This window comes from Cetorhinus maximus, unplaced genomic scaffold (genome assembly GCF_964194155.1).
Source record: "Cetorhinus maximus unplaced genomic scaffold, sCetMax3.hap1.1 HAP1_SCAFFOLD_896, whole genome shotgun sequence".
NCBI classification, from domain to species: Eukaryota; Metazoa; Chordata; class Chondrichthyes; order Lamniformes; family Cetorhinidae; genus Cetorhinus; species Cetorhinus maximus.
Genome location: NW_027596838.1, coordinates 42,046 through 60,170, shown reverse-complemented (window position 1 = coordinate 60,170; position 18,125 = coordinate 42,046). Strand labels below are relative to the sequence as shown.

Sequence of the window (18,125 nt, the reverse complement as noted above, 5' to 3'; positions counted from 1 at the left end):
CCTGCCGCAGATGTATCAGTCCATGACAGTATCGGTAGGAGTGACCACTGCTCAGTCATTGTGGAGATGAAATCTCCATTTCACATTGAGGGTATCCTCCATCGTGTTACCACCGTGCTAAATGGGATAGATTTCGAACAGATCTAGCAACTCAAGGCTGGGCATCCATGAGGCGCAGAGATTGTAGAACCAGCAGAATTGTACTCAACCACAATCTCATTGTCTGGCACATCCCCCATTCTACCATTACCATCAAGCCTGGAGATCAACTGCGGTTCAATGAAGAGTGCAGAGCGCATGCTAAGGGCAGCACCAGGCACACCTAACAATGTGATGTCAAACTGGTGGAGCTACAGCACAGCTTGTGTGTCAATCAGCATAAACAACAAAGGATAGACAGAACTAAGCGATTCTACAACCAACTGATCAGATTTAAGCTCTGCAGTCCTACCACATCCAGTGGTGAATGGTGGCGAATGATTAAACAACTAACTGGAGGAGGAGACTCCACAACTATCCCCATCCTCAATGATGGAGGAGCCCAGCACATCAGTGCAAAAGATAAAGCTGAAGCATTTGCAACAATCTTCAGAAGTGCCGATTGGATGATCCATCTCGGCCTCCTCCAGAGGTCCCCAGCATCACAGATGCCAGTCTTCAGCCAATTTGATTCATTCCATGTGATCTCAAGAAATGACTGAAAGCACTGGATACTGCAAAGGCTCCGTCAATGGTACTGAAGACTTGTGCTCCAGTACAGCTATAACATTGATGTATACCTGGAAATGTGGAAAATTGCCCAGGTATGTCCTGTACACAAAAAGCAGGACCAAGCCAACCCGGCAACAGCCACTCCATCAGTCTACTCTTGATTATCAGTGAAGTGATGGAAGAGTAATCAACAGTGCTATCAAGTGGCACTTTCTTAGCAATAACCTGCTCACTGACGTTTAGTTTTCGTTCCACCAGGGCCACTCAGCTCATTACAGCCTTGGTTCAAACATGGGCAAAAGAGCTGGACTCCAGAGATGAGGTGAGAGTGACTGCCCTTGACATCAAGGCCGCATTTGGCCGAGTGTGGCATCAAGGAGCCCTAGCAAAACTGGAATTAATGGGAATCAGGGGAAAACTCTCCCCTGGTTGGAGTCATACCTAGCACAAAGGAAGATGGTTGTGGTTGTTGGAGGTCAGTCATCTCAGCTCCAGGACATCACTGCAGGAGTTCCTCAGGATAGTGTCCTAGGCCCAGCCATCTTCAGCTGCTTCATCAATGACCTTCCTTCCATCATAAGGTCAGAAGCGGGGATGTTCGCTGATGATTGCACAATGTTCAGCACCATTCGTGACTCCTCAGATACTGAAGTAGTCCATGTCCAAATGCAACAAGGCCTGGACAATATCCAGGCTTGGGTAGACAAGTGGCAAGTAACATTCGTGCCACACAAATGTCAGGCAATGACCATCTCCAAAAATAAAGAACTGAGCCATCGCCCCTCGACACTCAATGACATTACCATCACTGAATCCCCACGATCAACATCCTGGGCGTTACTATTGACCAGAAACTGAACTGGACTAGCAATATAAATATTGTGGCTACAATAGCAGGTTAGAGGCTAAGAACCTTGCAGCGAGTAACTCACCTCCTGACTCCTTAAAGCATGTTCACCATCTACAAGGACAAGTCAGGAGTTTGATGCAATACTCTCCATTTGCCTGGAAGTTTGCAGCTCCAACAACACTCAAGAAGCTCGAGACCATCCAGGACAAAGCAGCCCGCTTGATTAGCGATCCATCCACAAACATTCACTCCCTTCACCACTGACGCACAGCGGCAGCAGTGTATACCATCTACAAGATGCATGCAGGAACTCACCAAGGCTCCTTCCAAATCCCTGACCATCTAGAAGGACAAGAGCAGCAGACAGATGGGAACGCCACCACCTGGTTCCCCTCCAAGACACGCACCATCCTGACTTGGAAATATATCACCGTTCCTTCACTGTCACTGGGTTAAAATCATGGAACTCCCTCCCTAACAGCACTGTGGGTGTACATACACCACATGGACTGTAGCGGTTGAAGGCAGCAGCTCACCATCTTCTCGAGGGTAATTAGGGATGGGCAATAAATGCTGGCCTAGCCAATGACACCCACATTCCATGAATGAATAAAATGAAGTTCCCTAACAGACCAAAAAACCATCTATCCCAGCCTTAATTATATTCAATGATGGAGCATCCAGGACCCTCCAAGGTAGAGAATTCCGAAGATTCACAACCCCTTGAGTGAAGCAATTTCTCTTCAACTCACTCCTAAATGATCAGCTCCTTATGCTGAAACTGTGCCCCTTTGTTCTAGATTCCCCAGTTCAGGAAACAACCCCTCAGTATCCACCCTATCATACCTTTACTTCATCTTAAAAATCTCTCATCAGTCCTCTCTTTTCAAGAAAGCGAATGGCCTGCCTGTTCAGTCTTTCCTGATTGGTATCACCTCTCAGTCCTGGTGTTATCCTAGTAAATCAATTTAGCACCTTTCCCAGTGCCTCTATATAGATTTTAGAATATGGTAACCAGAATTGTTCACAATGCTCCAAGTGTGGTTTAACCAAGGTTCTGTACAAGTTTAGCCTAATTTCTCTGTTCCTCAATTCTATTCCTCTAGAAATGAACCACAGTGCATGGTTTGCTTTTTTTTTTAATGGCCATATTAACCGATGTTGATATTTTTAGCAATATTTGCATCTTCATCCCTGATCCTCTGCCACATTTAGACTCTTATTTTCCAAGGCGTATGTGTCCTCTTTATTCTTTGTACCAAAATGCATTACTTCCCAATTGTCTATAATCAGGTCCATTTGCCAATTACATACCAATTCTGCAAGTTTATTAATGTCTTCGTGTATTTTGTGTTACAAAAGTATAATGATTTTCATAATATTTTTCTGGTTTACTGTAAAGTAGGTTTATGGGTCTGAGTATAGTTGGTCCTGTCTGTGTGATTTAAATACATTTGGAGTCAGGTAGGCTGCAAGCTTGGAATTATCAAAAGAAGCATGTTTAAAATGCTAATGAGTAAACATGGATGCTGGTTTAGCATGTAATTTGTGAAGGGAATTTGCATTTTTAAATAAGTGGAGGGGTTGTTTGGATTTCAATGGCCTGTTAGTCTGTTTACAACTAGCCAGATAAGCAAGGCTAAGGAGTGTTTATTTTTCCCAAAGGTTATTGACAATATCGGCAACATGAAAGTTTTTATATGATAGGAAATGTACCATTCCAAAGACATACGGAAAATAGAATTTACATATTAAAGAGAAAGAAACACATAAAGGAGAATGAAAGGCTGGGAGGAGAGGGACATGTAAGATCTAATAGGAGTATGTGAAACAGCCTTCAAGTAGCCTCCAGCCACTTGTGCGTAAGTCTGTTATGTTGGGGAAAGCCATTTGGAATGCCACTGTTAAGTGGGTATTAACTTGCTGGTTTTGTTTTCAAATCTAAAATCTATTTTGGACTGATGTCTTAACTGAAAGTCAAGTTAATTAGGAATTTTAGGATTTGTTATATTATTGAGTAATTGTCGTCTTATGTATGTGCTTGAAATCTTTTTTGTTAATAAATATTTTAATTTATTTTTAAAAAATCTCTAAAGTTCTTGATGGACTCATTACTTCTGAATTCAGTGCACACATCTCATAATAAATACAAATCGCAAAACAGTTGTGACAGGGCGACCAAGTTTCCCTTCTGGATTTGGTCTACCTGGCACACATCATTTGCAACGTCATAACATTTGTCGCAGTCCTCCTCTGTACATGTGGCGTCAGTGAAAGGCCCACTACAAACAGCAATAACCACTCTCATTACCTGGAGGCAGAATCACAGAATCGTTTCAGTACAGAAGGTGGCCATTCGGCCATTCTCTTGCCTTCTACCCATAAACCTGCACATTCTTCCTTTTCAGTTAACAGTCTAATTGCCTTTTGAATTCAAAGTCTATTTATGTTGCCTTTAACACTACAACTTAGTGCTTCTAACATTCACCTCACACCAAGGGGACGGTCAGTAAATGCCAGCCTTGCCAGTAACACCCACACCCACATCCAGACAGTGAACTCTTAAAAAGCTACTGAAATACAATTCAGGCAATACTGCATTTGTAATATTTCAAAAAAACATTTCTGATTCAACACAATTCTGAGATGGTACTTACGTGGCAAACCTCCTTGTTGGGCTGGGGGTGGGGCTTGGAGGGAGCCCATTACTACTCACAAAAATTTGCAAGGAAGGCGAGAAGCATTGCTGTGGGGGTAGGAGGAAGAAAAATAACAAGTAGTCAATATATAGAACAGAAATTCAAGTCCTGTCAGCAGTGGGTAGGAAGGCTGCTGTGTGTATGTGTAGTAGCTTAACTATATTTAAAGAATGGGGAAGATTGAGCTAAAAGCAGCAGACAAGGAGAAACAGATTTAATTTGGACCTCCATATATCAAGAAAAAGTGCCAGCATGATTTTTTTTGAAAGTTTGCAAATCATCTACGTCACAGAACAAATTGTCAAGAGAAACCTGCTATTCATTGGTCCAGTAGCTGCTCAATACATCAACAGTCTAGTTGCCTGGATATAAATAGGTAGGGAACCCAAGATGCTCAAGCCCATCAGTAAAACACTGTTTGATCCTAGTCGCTCCTGGTGGTCTGGATGACCATGTGTGCAGGAGGTGCCGCCGACTGGAGCAACTCCAGCTCCGGGTTTTAGAGCTCGAGCAGCAGCTGGGGGCACTACGGTGCATTCACGAGGCTAAGAGGTTCATGGATAGCACTTTTCAGGATGTGGTCATCCCGCAGCTTAAGGAAGTGCAAGCAGAGAGGGATTGGGTGACCGCCAGACAGAAGAAGGAGACCAGGCAGGTAGTGAGGGAATCCCCCGAGTGCATCTCGCTCGCAAACCGTTTTTCGGCCTTGGAAAACGGTGAGAGTGATGGTTCCTCTGTGGAGTCCAACCAGAGCCAAGGCCATGGCACTGTGGGTGGTCCAGCTGCTCAGGGCGGGAGGAAGAAGTGTGGAAAGGCAATAGTGGTAGGGGATTCGTTAGTGAGGGGAGTAGACAGGCGTTTCTGCAGCCGTAGACATGACTCCAGGATGGTACGTTGCCTCCCAGGTGCCAGAGTCAAGGATGTTTCGGAACGGCTGCAGGACATGCTGAAGGGGGAGGGTGAACAATCAGAGGTTGTGGTCCATGTTGGGAACAATGATATAGGAAGAAAGAGAAATGAGTTCCTGCAAGCAGACTTTAGGGAGTTAGGTAGGAAATTGAAAAGCAGGATTTCAAAGGTAGGAATCTCCGGATTATTTCCAATGCCACGCAGTAGTGAGTATAGGAACAGAAGGATAGAGCAGATGAATGTGTGGCTGGACAGATGGTGCAGGAGGGAGGGCTTTAGATTCCTGGGATATTAGGACCGTTTCTGGGGGAGGTGGGACCTGTACAAGTTGGACGGGTTACATCTGAACAGGAACGGGACCAACATCCTCGCGGGGAGGTTTGCTAATGCTGTTGGGGTGGATTTAAACTAAATTGGCAGGGGGATGGGATCCTGAAAAGTAGTTCAGAGGGGAGAGAAGCTGAGATGTTGAGTCTGGAAGGCAGAGGAAACATAGGCCAGATAAGAAAGAAGTGAGTTTAGCAAGGCTAAATGGAATATATTTTACTGCAAGGAGCTTGAGGAATAAGACAGACGAGCTGAGGGCACAGGTAGGCACGTGGGAGTATGATATCATAGCTATGACCGAGACTTGGCTAAACGAAGAGCAGGATTGGCAACTCAACACTCATGGTTATAGGGTATTCAGGTGAGATAGAGAGGGGGATCGAAGAGGAGGGGGAGCCGCAATATTGATCAATAAATCAATTATAGCAGTGAGGAGGGATGATATCCTAGAAGGATCATCAAATGAGGCCATATGGGTGGAATTAAAAAACACAAAAGGGGCAAACACGCTGTTGGGTGTGTACTAAAGGCCCCCAAACAGTCAGGGGAAGATAGAGGATCAAATATATAATCAAATTTCAGAAAGGTCTAAGAATAATACAGCAGTAAATAGCAGGGAATTTTAACTACCCAAATATTAACTGGGATAGTTTTAGTGTGCAAGCTAGGGTGCAGGCAAAATTCTTAACTTGCTTCCAAGAGAATCTTTTTTTAGCCTGTATGTAAAAAGCCCAGCAAGGGAGGAGGCAGCTCTGGACCTAATATTCAGGTATGAGCCCCGACAAGTGGAAAGTGTATCAGCAGGGGAGCATTTTGGAGATAGTGACCATAACTCAGTTAGATTTGGGATCGTTAGGGAAAAGGATAAGGTTGGGCCAGGAACAAAAGTTCTCAACTGGGGAAAGGCTAATTTTACTAGGATGAGATACGATTTGGCCCAAGTGGACTGGGGCAGTTACTTGCACATAAAACATCCGTCTTCACCTAAAAGAATGAGGTTGAAGGTATGGAACTTGGGGAGAGGGACTGCGAGGTTCTTAAGCAAATTGATATAAGGAGTGACAAGGTATTGGAGGTGTTAGTAGGCTTAAAAGTGGACAAATCTTCAGGTCCAGATGATTTGTGTCCCAGACTGCTGAGGGAGGAAAGAGAGGAGATCGCAGGGGCCCTGACCCAAATTTTTAATTCCTCTCTGGCCACGGGGGAGGTGCCAGAGGACTGGAGAACAGCAAATGTGGTTCCACTATTTAAGAAGGGTTGTAGAGAGAAGCCAGGGAACTACAGGCCAGTGAGTCTCACGTCAGTAGTAGGGAAACTATTGGAGAAAATTCTGAAGGAGAGAATCTATCTCCACTTGGAGAGGCCAGGTTTGATCAAGGATAGTCAGCATGGCTTTGTCAGAGGGAGGTCATGCCTAACAAATTTGATTGAATTTTTTGAGGAGGTGACTAGGTGTGTAGATGAGGGTAGTGCAGTTGATGTAGTTTATATGGATTTCAGCAAAGCCTTTGACAAGGTCCCACATGGGAGACTTATAAAGAAGGCAAAGGCACATGGGATACAGGGTAATTTGAGAAGGTGGATTCAAAATTGGCTTAGTTGTAGGAGACAGAGGGTGATGTCAGAAGGATGCTTTAGTGGCTGGAAGCCAGTGTCCAATGGCGTTCCACAGGGATCTGTGCTGGGTCCCCTATTATTCGTCATTTATATAAACGACATAGATGACTATGTGGGGGGGGGGGGGGGGGGCGGGGGGGTAGGATTAGTAAGTTGTGGATGACAAAGATTGGCCGTGTGGTTAACAGTGAGGTTGAGTGTCTTGGGATACAGAAAGATATAGATGAGATGGTTAAATGGGCAGATAAGTGGCAGATGGAATTTAACCCTGAAAAGTGTGAGGTGATACACTTTGGAAGGAGTAATTTGACAAGGAAGTATTCAATGAATGGCATGACACTAGGAAGTTCTGAGGGACAAAGGGGCCTTGGCGTGTGTGTCCATAGATCTCTGAAGGCGGAGGGGCACGTTAGTAGGGTGGTGAAAAAGGCATATGGGACACTTTCCTTTATCAATCGAGGCATAGATTACAAAAGTAGGGGGGTCATGTTGGAGTTGTATAGGGCCTTGGTGAGGCCACAGCTGGAGCACTGTGTGCAGTTCTGGTCGCCACATTAGAGGAAGGATGCGATTGCACTGGAGGGGGTGCAGAGGAGATTCACCAGGATGTTGCCTGGGATGAAACATTTAAGTTATGAAGAGAGGCTGGATAGACTTGGGTTGTTTTCGTTGGAGCAGAGAAGACTGAGGGGCGACCTGATCGAGGTGTACAAGATTATGAGGGGCATGGACAGGGTGGATAGGGAGCAGCTGTTCCCCTCAGTTCAAGGGTCAGTCACGAGGGAACACAAGTTCAAGGTGAGGGGCAGGAAGTTTAAGGGGATGTGAGGAAAAACATTTTTACCCAGAGGGTGGTGACAGTCTGGAATGTGTTGCCTGGGAGGGTGGTGGAGGCGGGTTGCCTCACATCCTTTAAAAAGTACCTGGATGAGCACTTGGCACGTCATAACATTCAAGGCTATGGGCCAAGTGCTGGTAAGTGGGATTAGGTAGGTAGGTCAGGTGTTACTCATGTGTCAGTGCATACTCGATGGGCCAAAGGGCCTCTTCTGCAGTGTGTGATTCTGTGAAAACGTGTCAGAGCAGTGGGAGGCATTCAAGGAGGAAGCAGCAAGAGTATAGGGCAAATATGTTCCTGCAAAGACAAAGGGGAGGACCAAGTCCAGACGACCCTGGATGACAAGGGACATAAAAGTTAGGATTAAGGAAAAAGAGAAGTTTATAGCAGATACTGAGGGCTCAATCTGGCAGAGTCCCTAGAGGAGTATAAAAAGTGCAGGGGGGAATTTAAAAAGGAAATTAGGAAAGCTAAGAGAGCGCATGAGAAAGCATTGGTGGGTAGAATAAAGGAAAACCCAAAGGGGTTTTTGAAATATATAAAGAGAATAAATAGGGAAAGAGTGGGGCCGATTACCATAGAGGTAATGGGTGCGTGGATCCGGAAGATGTGGGTACAGTCCCCAATTAATATTTTGCGTCAGTCTTCACAATGGAAAAGGATGACGCAGGTATAGACATCAGACTGTGAAATATTAGAGGAAATTAACAGAGAGAGGAGGTACTAGCGGGTTTAGCGGCCTTAAAAACGGATAAATCCGCAGGCCCGGATGAGATGTATCCCAGGCTGTTGAGGGAGGCAAGGGAAGGGATATTAGGGGCCCTGGCAGTAATTTTCAAATCTCTCTGACCACAGGTGAGTTGCCAGAGGACTGGAGGACTACGAACATTGACCCATTATTAAACAAGGGAGGAAGGGATAGACCAGGAAATTACAGGACAGTCAGGCTAACCTCGGTGGTGGGCAAGTTACTCGAAAGAATTCTGAGGGACAGAATATATCTGCACTTGGAGAGACACGGATTAATCAGGGATAGTCAGCATTTGTTAAGGGAAGGTCGTGTTTGACAAATTTGATCGAAATCTTTGAGGAGGTAACCAGGAGTGCTGATGGGAGTAATACATTTGATGTGGTCTACATGGACTTTAGCAAGGTTTTCGATAAGGTCCCTCATGGCAGACTAGTCAAGAAAGTAAGGGCCCATGGGGCCCAAGGCAAAGTGGCACGTTGGATCTAAAATTGGCTGAGAGGCAGGAAGCAGAGGGTGATGGTAGAGGGATGTTTCTGTGACTGGAAGTCTGTTTCCAGTGGGGTTCCACAGGTCTCTGTGCTGGGGCCCTTACTGTTTGTGGTGTACATAAATGATTTGGACTTAAATGTAGGGGGCGTGAACAAGAAGTTCACGGATGACATGAAAATTGGTAGGATGGTAAATAGAAAGGAGGATAGCCATAAACTGCAGGAGGATATCAATGGACTGGTCAGGTGGGCAGAGCAGTGGCAAATGGAATTCAACCCGGAAAAGTATGAGGTAATGCACTTGGGGAGGGCTAACAAGGCAAGGGTTTACACTATGAATGGTAGAACCCTGGAAAGTACTGAAGATCAGAAGGACCTTGGTGTGCATATCCACAGATCCCTGAAGGTAGCAGGGCAGGTAGATAAGGTGGTTAAGAAGGCATATGGGATACTTGCCTTTATTAGCTGAGGTATAGAATACAAAAGCAGGGAGGTTATGCTGGAATTGTATAAAATGCTGGTTAAGCCACAACTGGAATACTGCGTGCAGTTCTGGTCACCACATTACAGGAAGGATGTGATTGCATTGGAGAGGGTGCAGAGGAGATTTACCAGGATGCTGCCTGGGTTGGAGGGTCTGAGTGATGAGGAAAGATTGGATAGGCTGGGGTGGTCTACCTTGGAGCAACAAAGGTTGAGAGAGGGCCTGATAGAGATGTGTAAGATTATGAGGGGCATAGATAGGGTGGATAGGAGGGCACTTTTTCCATTAATAGAGGGGTCAATAACCAGGGGGCATAGATTTAGGTAAGAGGTAGAAGACTAAGAGGGAAATGAAGGAGAAATTTTTTCACCCAGAGGGTGCTGGGAGTCTGGAACCCACTGCCTGAAAGGATGGTTGAGTCAGAAATTCTTGTAACATTTAAGAAGTGTTTAGATATTCACTTGCGTTGCCATAGCCTCCAGAGCGATGGGCCAGGCCCTGGAAAATGGGATTAATGTAGTCAGATCTTTGTTGACCGGCACAGGCATGCTGGGCCGAATGGCCTCCTTCTGTGCTGTAAACGTCTGTGAGTCTATGAATACAACACTGTCAGAGGAGCCATCTTTCAGCTGAGACATCTACCATCAGCTGGTCATAAAAGATCCCATGGCACGACTGGAAGAGTAGGAGAATTCTCCTCAGTGTCCTGGTCAATATTTATCCCTCATTCAATATCACTGAAATAGATTATCTGGTCATTATCATTGTTATTTGTGGGAACTTGCTGTATGCAAACCGGCTTCAGTGTTTCTTACATTACAACAGTGAGTGGACTGAAAGATCAAGTGCTTTGGGTCTTCAAAAGGGCTATCGAAATAAAACTGTTATTTAAAAATCATACTTCACCCAATATTTTTCTGCCAAACAAAATAATCTACTAGCTAAATGAGTTCTCTCTGGTAATGTCCCAGACCATAACCATCATTGGTAGTTTGATGTGTCCAATATTATTTCAGGTGCTTGATGCCAGACTGATGCAGGCACCAGGGATGTACATATTGCTGGGTAAGCACATTCCATAATGTGTGAAATTATATCTCTATTTGGTTAATGTCAAGTCTGTGACAACATGGAGATGCAACATGTTACGTAGTGTGGTCTGTACACAATTTCTGACGTCAACCCGAGCAGAGTTGCTACTCTTAAAAACATGGAAACATAGAAAATAGGAGCAGGAGCAGGTCATTCAGCTCTTCAAGCCTGCTCCGCCATTCAATATGATCATGGCTGATCCTCTATCTCAACGCCGTACCCCTGCTCTCTCCCGGTATCTCTTGACACCTGAGTCCAGAAATCTATCTACTTCCTTCTTAAATATATTCAGTGGCTTGGCCTCCACAGCTATTTGTGGTAGAGAATTCCACAGGTTCACCACCCCCTGAGTGAGGAAGTTTCTCCTCACCTCAGTCCTAAATGATCTACCCCATATCCTGAGATTGTGACCCCTTGCTCCAGACCCCCCCCAGCCAGAGGAAACATCATCCCTGCATCCAGTCTGTTTAGCTCTGTCAGAATTTTATATGTTTTAATGAGATCCCATCTCATTCTTCTAAATGCCAGTGAATACAGGCCTAGTCGGCCCAATCACTCCTCATACGACAATCCTGCCATCCCAGAAATCAGTCTGGTGAACCTTCGCTCCACTCCCTCTGTAGCAAGTATATCCTTTCTTAGGTAAGGAGACCAAAACTGCACACAATACTCCAGGTGTGGTCTCACGAAGGCCCTGTACAGCTGCAGTAAGACATCCTTGTTCCTGTACTCAAGTCCTCTCACAATGAAGGCCAAAATATTATTTGCCTTCTTAACTGCTTGCTGCACCTGCATGCTTCCTTTCAGCGATTGGTGTACAAGGACACCCAGGTCCCTTTGTACATCCACATTTCCCAATCTATCATTTAAATAATACTCTGCCATTCTGCTTTCCTGCCAAAGTGGATAACTTCACACTTATCCACATTATATTGTATCTACCATGTATCTGCCCACTCACTCAACCTGTCTAAATCGCCTTGAAGCCTCTTAACACCCTCCTCATCACTCACATTCCCAGCAGGTTTTGTGTTGTCAGCAAACTTGGAAATATTACATTTGGTTCCCTCATCCAAATCATTGATATATATTGTGAATAGCTGGGACCCAAGCACTGATCCCTGAGGTACCCCACTAGTCACCACCTGCCACTCTGAAAAAGACCCATTTATTGCTACTCTCTATTTCCTGTTTGCTAACCAATTCTCAATCTATGCCAATATATTACCCTCAATCCAACGTGCTTTAATTTTACACACTAACCTCTTACGTGGGACTATATCAAAAGCTTTGTGAAAATCCAAATACACCACATCCACTGGTTCTCCCTTATCTATTTTGCCAGTTACATCCTCATAGAACTCCAGCAGGTTTGTCAAACATGATTTCCCTTTCATAAATCCATGTTGACTTTGTCTAATCCCATTGATATTTTCTAAGTGTCCTGTTATCACATCCTTTATAATAAACTCTAGCATTTTACCTACTACTGATGTTAGGCTAATCAGTCTGTAATTCCCTGTTTTCTCCCTCCCTCCTTTTTTAAATAATGAGGTTAATTTGCCAGGACCGTTCCAGAATCTACTGAATTTTGGAAGATGACAACCAACACATCCACGATTTCCATGGCCACCTCCTTTAGTACCCTGGGATGTAGATTATCGGGCCCTGGTGATTTATCGGCTTTCAATCCCATTAATTTCTCTGGCACTATTGTTTTAGTGGTACTAATTTCCTTCAATTTCTCCTTCTCACTCGACACTTGGTTTCCTAGCATTTCAGGGAAGTTATTTGTGTCTTCCTCCATGAAGACAGAACTAAAGTAGTTGTTTAATTGCTCTGCCATATCCTTGTTCTCGATTATAAATTCGCCTGTTTCAGACTGTAATGGTCCTACATTCGTCTTCACTAATCTTTTTATATATCTTTACATATTTATAGAAGCTTTTACAGTCTGCTTTTATGTTCCTTGCAAGTTTACTCTTATACTCTATTTTTCCCCTCTTAATCAATCTCTTGGTCCTCCTTTGCTGAATTCTAAACTGCTCCCAATCCTCAGGCTTGCTACTTTTTCCAACAACTTTATATGATTCCTCTTTGGATCTAATATTGTCCTTAATTTCTTTTGTTCACCATGGTTGGGCTGCTTTTCTTATTGTGTTTTTGTGCCAGAAGGGAATGCCTAACTGTTGCAATGCATACATTTACTCCTTAAATATTAGCCATTGTCTATCCACTGTCATGCCTGTTAGTGAAATGGGGCCACTAAACAAATCCTGAGGGAAACTGGCTGAGAGGAGCTATTGTTAGCAACAATGGAGAGAAACTACCACAGGTCATCCTGATTAGCTGAAAGGAGCTTGAGAAGGCTCACTCCAGCTCAGGATGTCAATGGCTCACAGCACTAATCTGCCCGCCTCCCTCACGAGTCTGCCCGCCTCCCTCACGAGTCTGCCCGCCTCCCTCACGAGTCTGCCCGCCTCCCTCACGAGTCTGCCCGCCTCCCTCACGAGTCTGCCCGCCTCCCTCACTAGTCTGCCCGCCTCCCTCACTAGTCTGCCCGCCTCCCTCACTAGTCTGCCCGCCTCCCTCACGAGTCTGCCCGCCTCCCTCACGAGTCTGCCCGCCTCCCTCACGAGACTGCCCGCCTCCCTCACGAGTCTGCCCGCCTCCCTCACGAGTCTGCCCGCTCGCCTCACGAGTCTGCCCGCCTCCCTCACGAGTCTGCCCGCCTCCCTCACGAGTCTGCCCGCCTCCCTCACAAGTCTGCCCGCTCGCCTCACGAGTCTGGCCGCCTCCCTCACGAGTCTGCCCGCCTCCCTCACGAGTCTGCCCGCTCGCCTCACGAGTCTGGCTGCCTCCCTCACGAGTCTGGCCGCCTCCCCTCACTAAATCAGCAGTAATGGAGATGTGCACAGGGAGCTTGTGTGGGTTTGGACAATCAGGTCTCATCTTCGCAAATTGAGAATGTGGCACAATGCTGGGACCTTCACCCCGAAACCCATCATCCCAATTCCCCCAAAACCCGACCTAACACTCCCCTAAAACTTGTGACCCTGATTCCCCCATTTGCACCTCACGTCGGCTTCCCCCCAACCCCCGTCGCCCCGGCTTCCCCCCCAGCCCCCGTCGCCCCCACTTCCCCCCAACCCCAGCTTCCCCTCAACCCTCGTCTTCCTCCCCCAACCCCCGTCGCCCCGACTCCCGTCGTCCTGGCCTCCCCTACAACCCTCGTCGCCCCGACTCCCCCCCAACCCCCGTCGCCCTGGCTTCCTCCAACCCCCGTCGCCCCTGCTTCCCCCCCAACCCCCGTCGCCCCGACTTCCCCCCAGCCCTCGTCGCCCCTCCCACCCCACCACCCTGTTTTCCCCTTCCACCCCATCACCTCGCACCTCGACGTCCTGACCTCCACCCATCCCGTCGCCCCAACTCCCCCCCCCAAACCCCGACTCCTGCCCAATAACTGGGATGCAAATGGTGGAAACGTTGAGGTCAGTATTACCCAGGTGACATTAGGTCAACTCAGGCTTGATTTGGTTTCTTCACGATGACTCCCCATTAGATAAGCTGGGTTCACTCTTTGCAAAAAGTGTTTACAAATGATGATGCTTTCTCTTACTAATCAGGACAGGTTACTTTGTGTAAGGCTCCTACCTTCCCGATCCCTCTGGTTGGTGAAGGAGCTGGTGACACTGGAATGAAGTCAATGCGCTTTGGCGAAGCAGATTTATCCAGGTCATTATCACTCTGGGTGAACAGAACAACACACATTCTCAATTACTCTAGCAAAGCGCAGTCTTGAACGGAGCTCAATATTCTACTTGGATGATACAGTAATAATTAGACTGCAGCACATACGTACTCCCTATAATACAATATAATGCAGTAAGAGCACTTATTGTACTGACGTTCTATCCATTACACAGCCCTCTCACAAGCAGCTTAAAGAGAATATAGCAAATTTATCATTTTAAACAGGCTGCAGGGTGAATGTAGGTGGTGTTGCAACTCTCGCCTCACTGAGACATACAGGCAACTGAGTACAGTTATATTATCACCTCAGTGAGGCACACAAGTATAGTTAGTTTCTTCACTGACAGATTGCACACTGTACCTCTGTTTTAGGTTGTACATCTGCTTGGTTTACATTCGTTTGGAGTTTGAGAGCCACTTTCATCTGACACTGCTCATAAAGCTGTGTCTATAATGAAATCAAGTGGTCTGGATTTATTCGTCAATTTATTATTTATAACCCATACTTGAGGAAGGATGTGAAGACATTGGAGAGAGCACAGAGGAGATTCACAAGAATGATTCCAGGGTTAAAAGAACTGTAGCTATGAGGATAGATTGGAGAGGTTGGGACTATTTTCCTTGGAAAAAAGGCTGAGAGGATACTTGATAGAGGGGTATTCAAGATCCTGAGGGGTATGGACAGGGTAAATAGTGAGAAACTGTTTCCACTCAAAGGGTACATCCAGAACTAGAGGTCACAGATTCAAAATAATTGACGAAAGGTGTAAAAGTGATGTGAGGAAAAATGTTTTCACCCAGAGGGTGGTTGGAGTCTGGAACAAAATTCCTGAGAAGGTGGTGGAGGCAGGTTCGACCGAGGTATTCAAAAGGGGATTTGGATTGCCATCTCAAGGGGATAAGGCAGGGTAGTGGGACTCGGTAGATGCTCTTTCGGAGGGGCAGTGCAGATTCGATGGGCTGAATGGCCTCCTTCTGCGCTGTAAAGATTCTGTAATTCCATGATTCAAGGATTGAAGTAAGAAATGCTTTAAGTTTTTTTTCCCGTATCTGATCACATCTGGAGATTTTACAGCCTTTGACAACTAGTAGACACCGAAGAGAAACAATCAAGAAATAAAGTGTTACTCAAAGTGTATACAAATGGATAGCATTTTCAAGGAGCATATCACTCCATCAGAGAACTGGAAATAGTTGTGGTTAGAACCATCTGTAAGAGTTGAATAAAATAAGGACATTTCTCTCCATGTACATTGATCACTCACCAGGTTCAAGCTCTCTTCCCATGAAACACTCATCTGCATTGCTGCCTGTACACCCCTGTTTATAAAAAAACTCAGAATTAACACGGAAAGTCCAGGCAATTAATTGGTGTCAAGAGACAGCAATAGCCAGAGACAGATTCTACAGCAGTTTGAAAATATAAAACAGGGCAAGAGCAAACTAAACCAGAGTACAAATTCTCAATACTGAGCAATAGGTGACATTTGTAAATCACTTTCCTCTTATGTCACAACTGCTCAAAGTAAGTAAAATCTTTTGGAAAATAGAGATTAGCTAGAATATTCAGAAATACTGTTGCAAACTGACTAGTTGCACCAAAGATTCTGACTTTAATTCTGAATAAACATTGCTCGGATCTTACCTCTCATGGGCTGTCTCTCTGTTCATGAGATCCATTCCTTCTTCCTAGTTAAAGAAAAATCAAAGCATTTGAGTCAATTTTGATAAATTTGCAGCCAGAAATAACAACAGGGGTGCATGGGGCACGAGGGTGAAGAAAATCTGGAACAAAGTAATCATCTTATGCAGGAGATTCTGCAGGTTTGAGCATGCACATCACACTTCAGGCTTCACAAAGTCACATAAAAAAATTCCATTACCCGCAGATCAGTCCTGCTGGTTTGTTCCAACCTGTAACTGCCTCCAAAATCTGTATAATTACCAAATATACTTGTGCAAAAGGCAATAGGCTGGAAAAGTCAGGGACTATTTTCCTTGGAGAAGAGAAGGCTGACAGGAGATCTGATAGAGGTATTCAAAATCATGAGGGGTTTGTACAGAGCAGATACGGAGAAACTGTTCTCGTTCATGAACGGATCGAAAGGGAGCACAGAGTTAAAAAGAAATTAGCAAAAGAAGCAAAAGCAACGTGAGAAAGAACTTTTGCATGCAGAGGGTGGTTAGGATTTGGAATGTTATGCCTGCGAATGTGGTGGAGGCAGGTTCAATTGAAGCATACAAAAGGGATTTAGACTATTAACTATAAAGGAATAATACACAGGGTTACAGGGATAAACCAAGAGGATGGCACTAGGTCAATTGCTCATTCAGAGAGCTGGTGCAGACATGATGGGCTGAATGGCTTCCTTCTGTGCTGTTAAAATTCTGTGGTTCTGTGCTTTCTGAGACATTTTTAGGCAAGAAGTTAAGGAATTGACTTTTACACAGGCAATGATTTTCAGCAGGCTGATTTTCAATTCCCAACGCTCGTGGGTCACACTGCCAGCAGAGAACTATGCTGGGTTTTCAGTCTCTCAGTTTCTGAAGCTTGTGTCTCACAAGTGTTAGGAACTAGAGATAATTTAAGTAAGCTATTTATATTTGTGGGTGTTAAGAATGAGTTTTAGCTTTTTAAGTTTCATTTGTGTTTCTGTATTGGTGTTAAGGGGGGAAGTTTTAGTTTCATTTTAAACTGATGCCTGCAAGTCTGTGGGTCTATGTGTATACCTGCATTTTTAATGAGGTTTTATGACTCTTGAAGTAGAAAAGCTGGTCCGTTTCCTAGCAACAAGGGGCCCACAGACACAGAGAGAACAGAAGACCAGTTTTTGAAAACAAAAACAGAATTACCTGGAAAAACTCAGCAGGTCTGGCAGCATCGGCGGAGAAGAAAAGAGTTGACGTTTCGAGTCCTCATGACCCTTCAGCAGAACTGAGTATAGTTAGGAGAGGGGTGAAATATAAGTTGGTTTAAGGTGGGGGGGAGAGAGAGAGAGAGAGAGAGAGAGGTTGAGGGGAGGGTGGTTATAGGGACAAGCAAGCAGTGATAGGAGCAGATAATCAAAAGATGTCACAGACAAAGGATCAAAGAGGTGTTGAAGGTGGTGATATTATCTAAGAAAATGTGCTAATTAAGAATGGAAGGCAGGACACTCAAGGTACAGCTCTAGTGGGGGTGGGGTGGAAAGACTGACAGGGTATTATAGTTGTAGATTTAAAAATAATGGAAATAGGTGGGAAAAGAAAAATCTATATAAATTATTGAAAAAAACAAAAGGGAGGGGGAAGAAACGGGGTGGGGATGGGGGGAGGGAGTTTAAGATCTAAAGTTGTTGAATTCAGTATTCAGCCCGGAAGGCTGTGAAGTGCCTAGTCGGAAGATGAGGTGCTGTTCCTCCAGTTTGCGTTGGGCTTCACTGGAACAATGCAGCAAGCCAAGGACAGACATATGGGCAAGAGAGCAGGGTGGAGTGTTAAAATGGCAAGCGACAGGGAGGTTTGGGTCTTTCTTGCTATCACTGCTTGCTTGTCCCTACAACCATCCCCCAACTCAACTTCTCTCCTCCCCCCCACCTTAAACCAGCTTTTATTTCACCCCTCTCC

General features: G+C 45.2%; 1 protein-coding gene across 1 annotated transcript in view; it reads right to left on the bottom strand.

The window, feature by feature from the left end:
* The window catches only part of pabir2 (PABIR family member 2), a gene marked incomplete at its 5' end in the record, with an annotated part of 113,111 nt that overhangs the window by 56,308 nt on the left and 38,678 nt on the right, over positions 1-18,125 (bottom strand). Inside the window, 4 exons of the mRNA XM_078536097.1 lie at positions 4,219-4,307; positions 14,421-14,513; positions 15,785-15,839; positions 16,165-16,208. Coding sequence (XP_078392223.1) covers positions 4,219-4,307; positions 14,421-14,513; positions 15,785-15,839; positions 16,165-16,208 — 281 coding nt within the window. The remainder of the gene's footprint in view (positions 1-4,218; positions 4,308-14,420; positions 14,514-15,784; positions 15,840-16,164; positions 16,209-18,125) is intronic.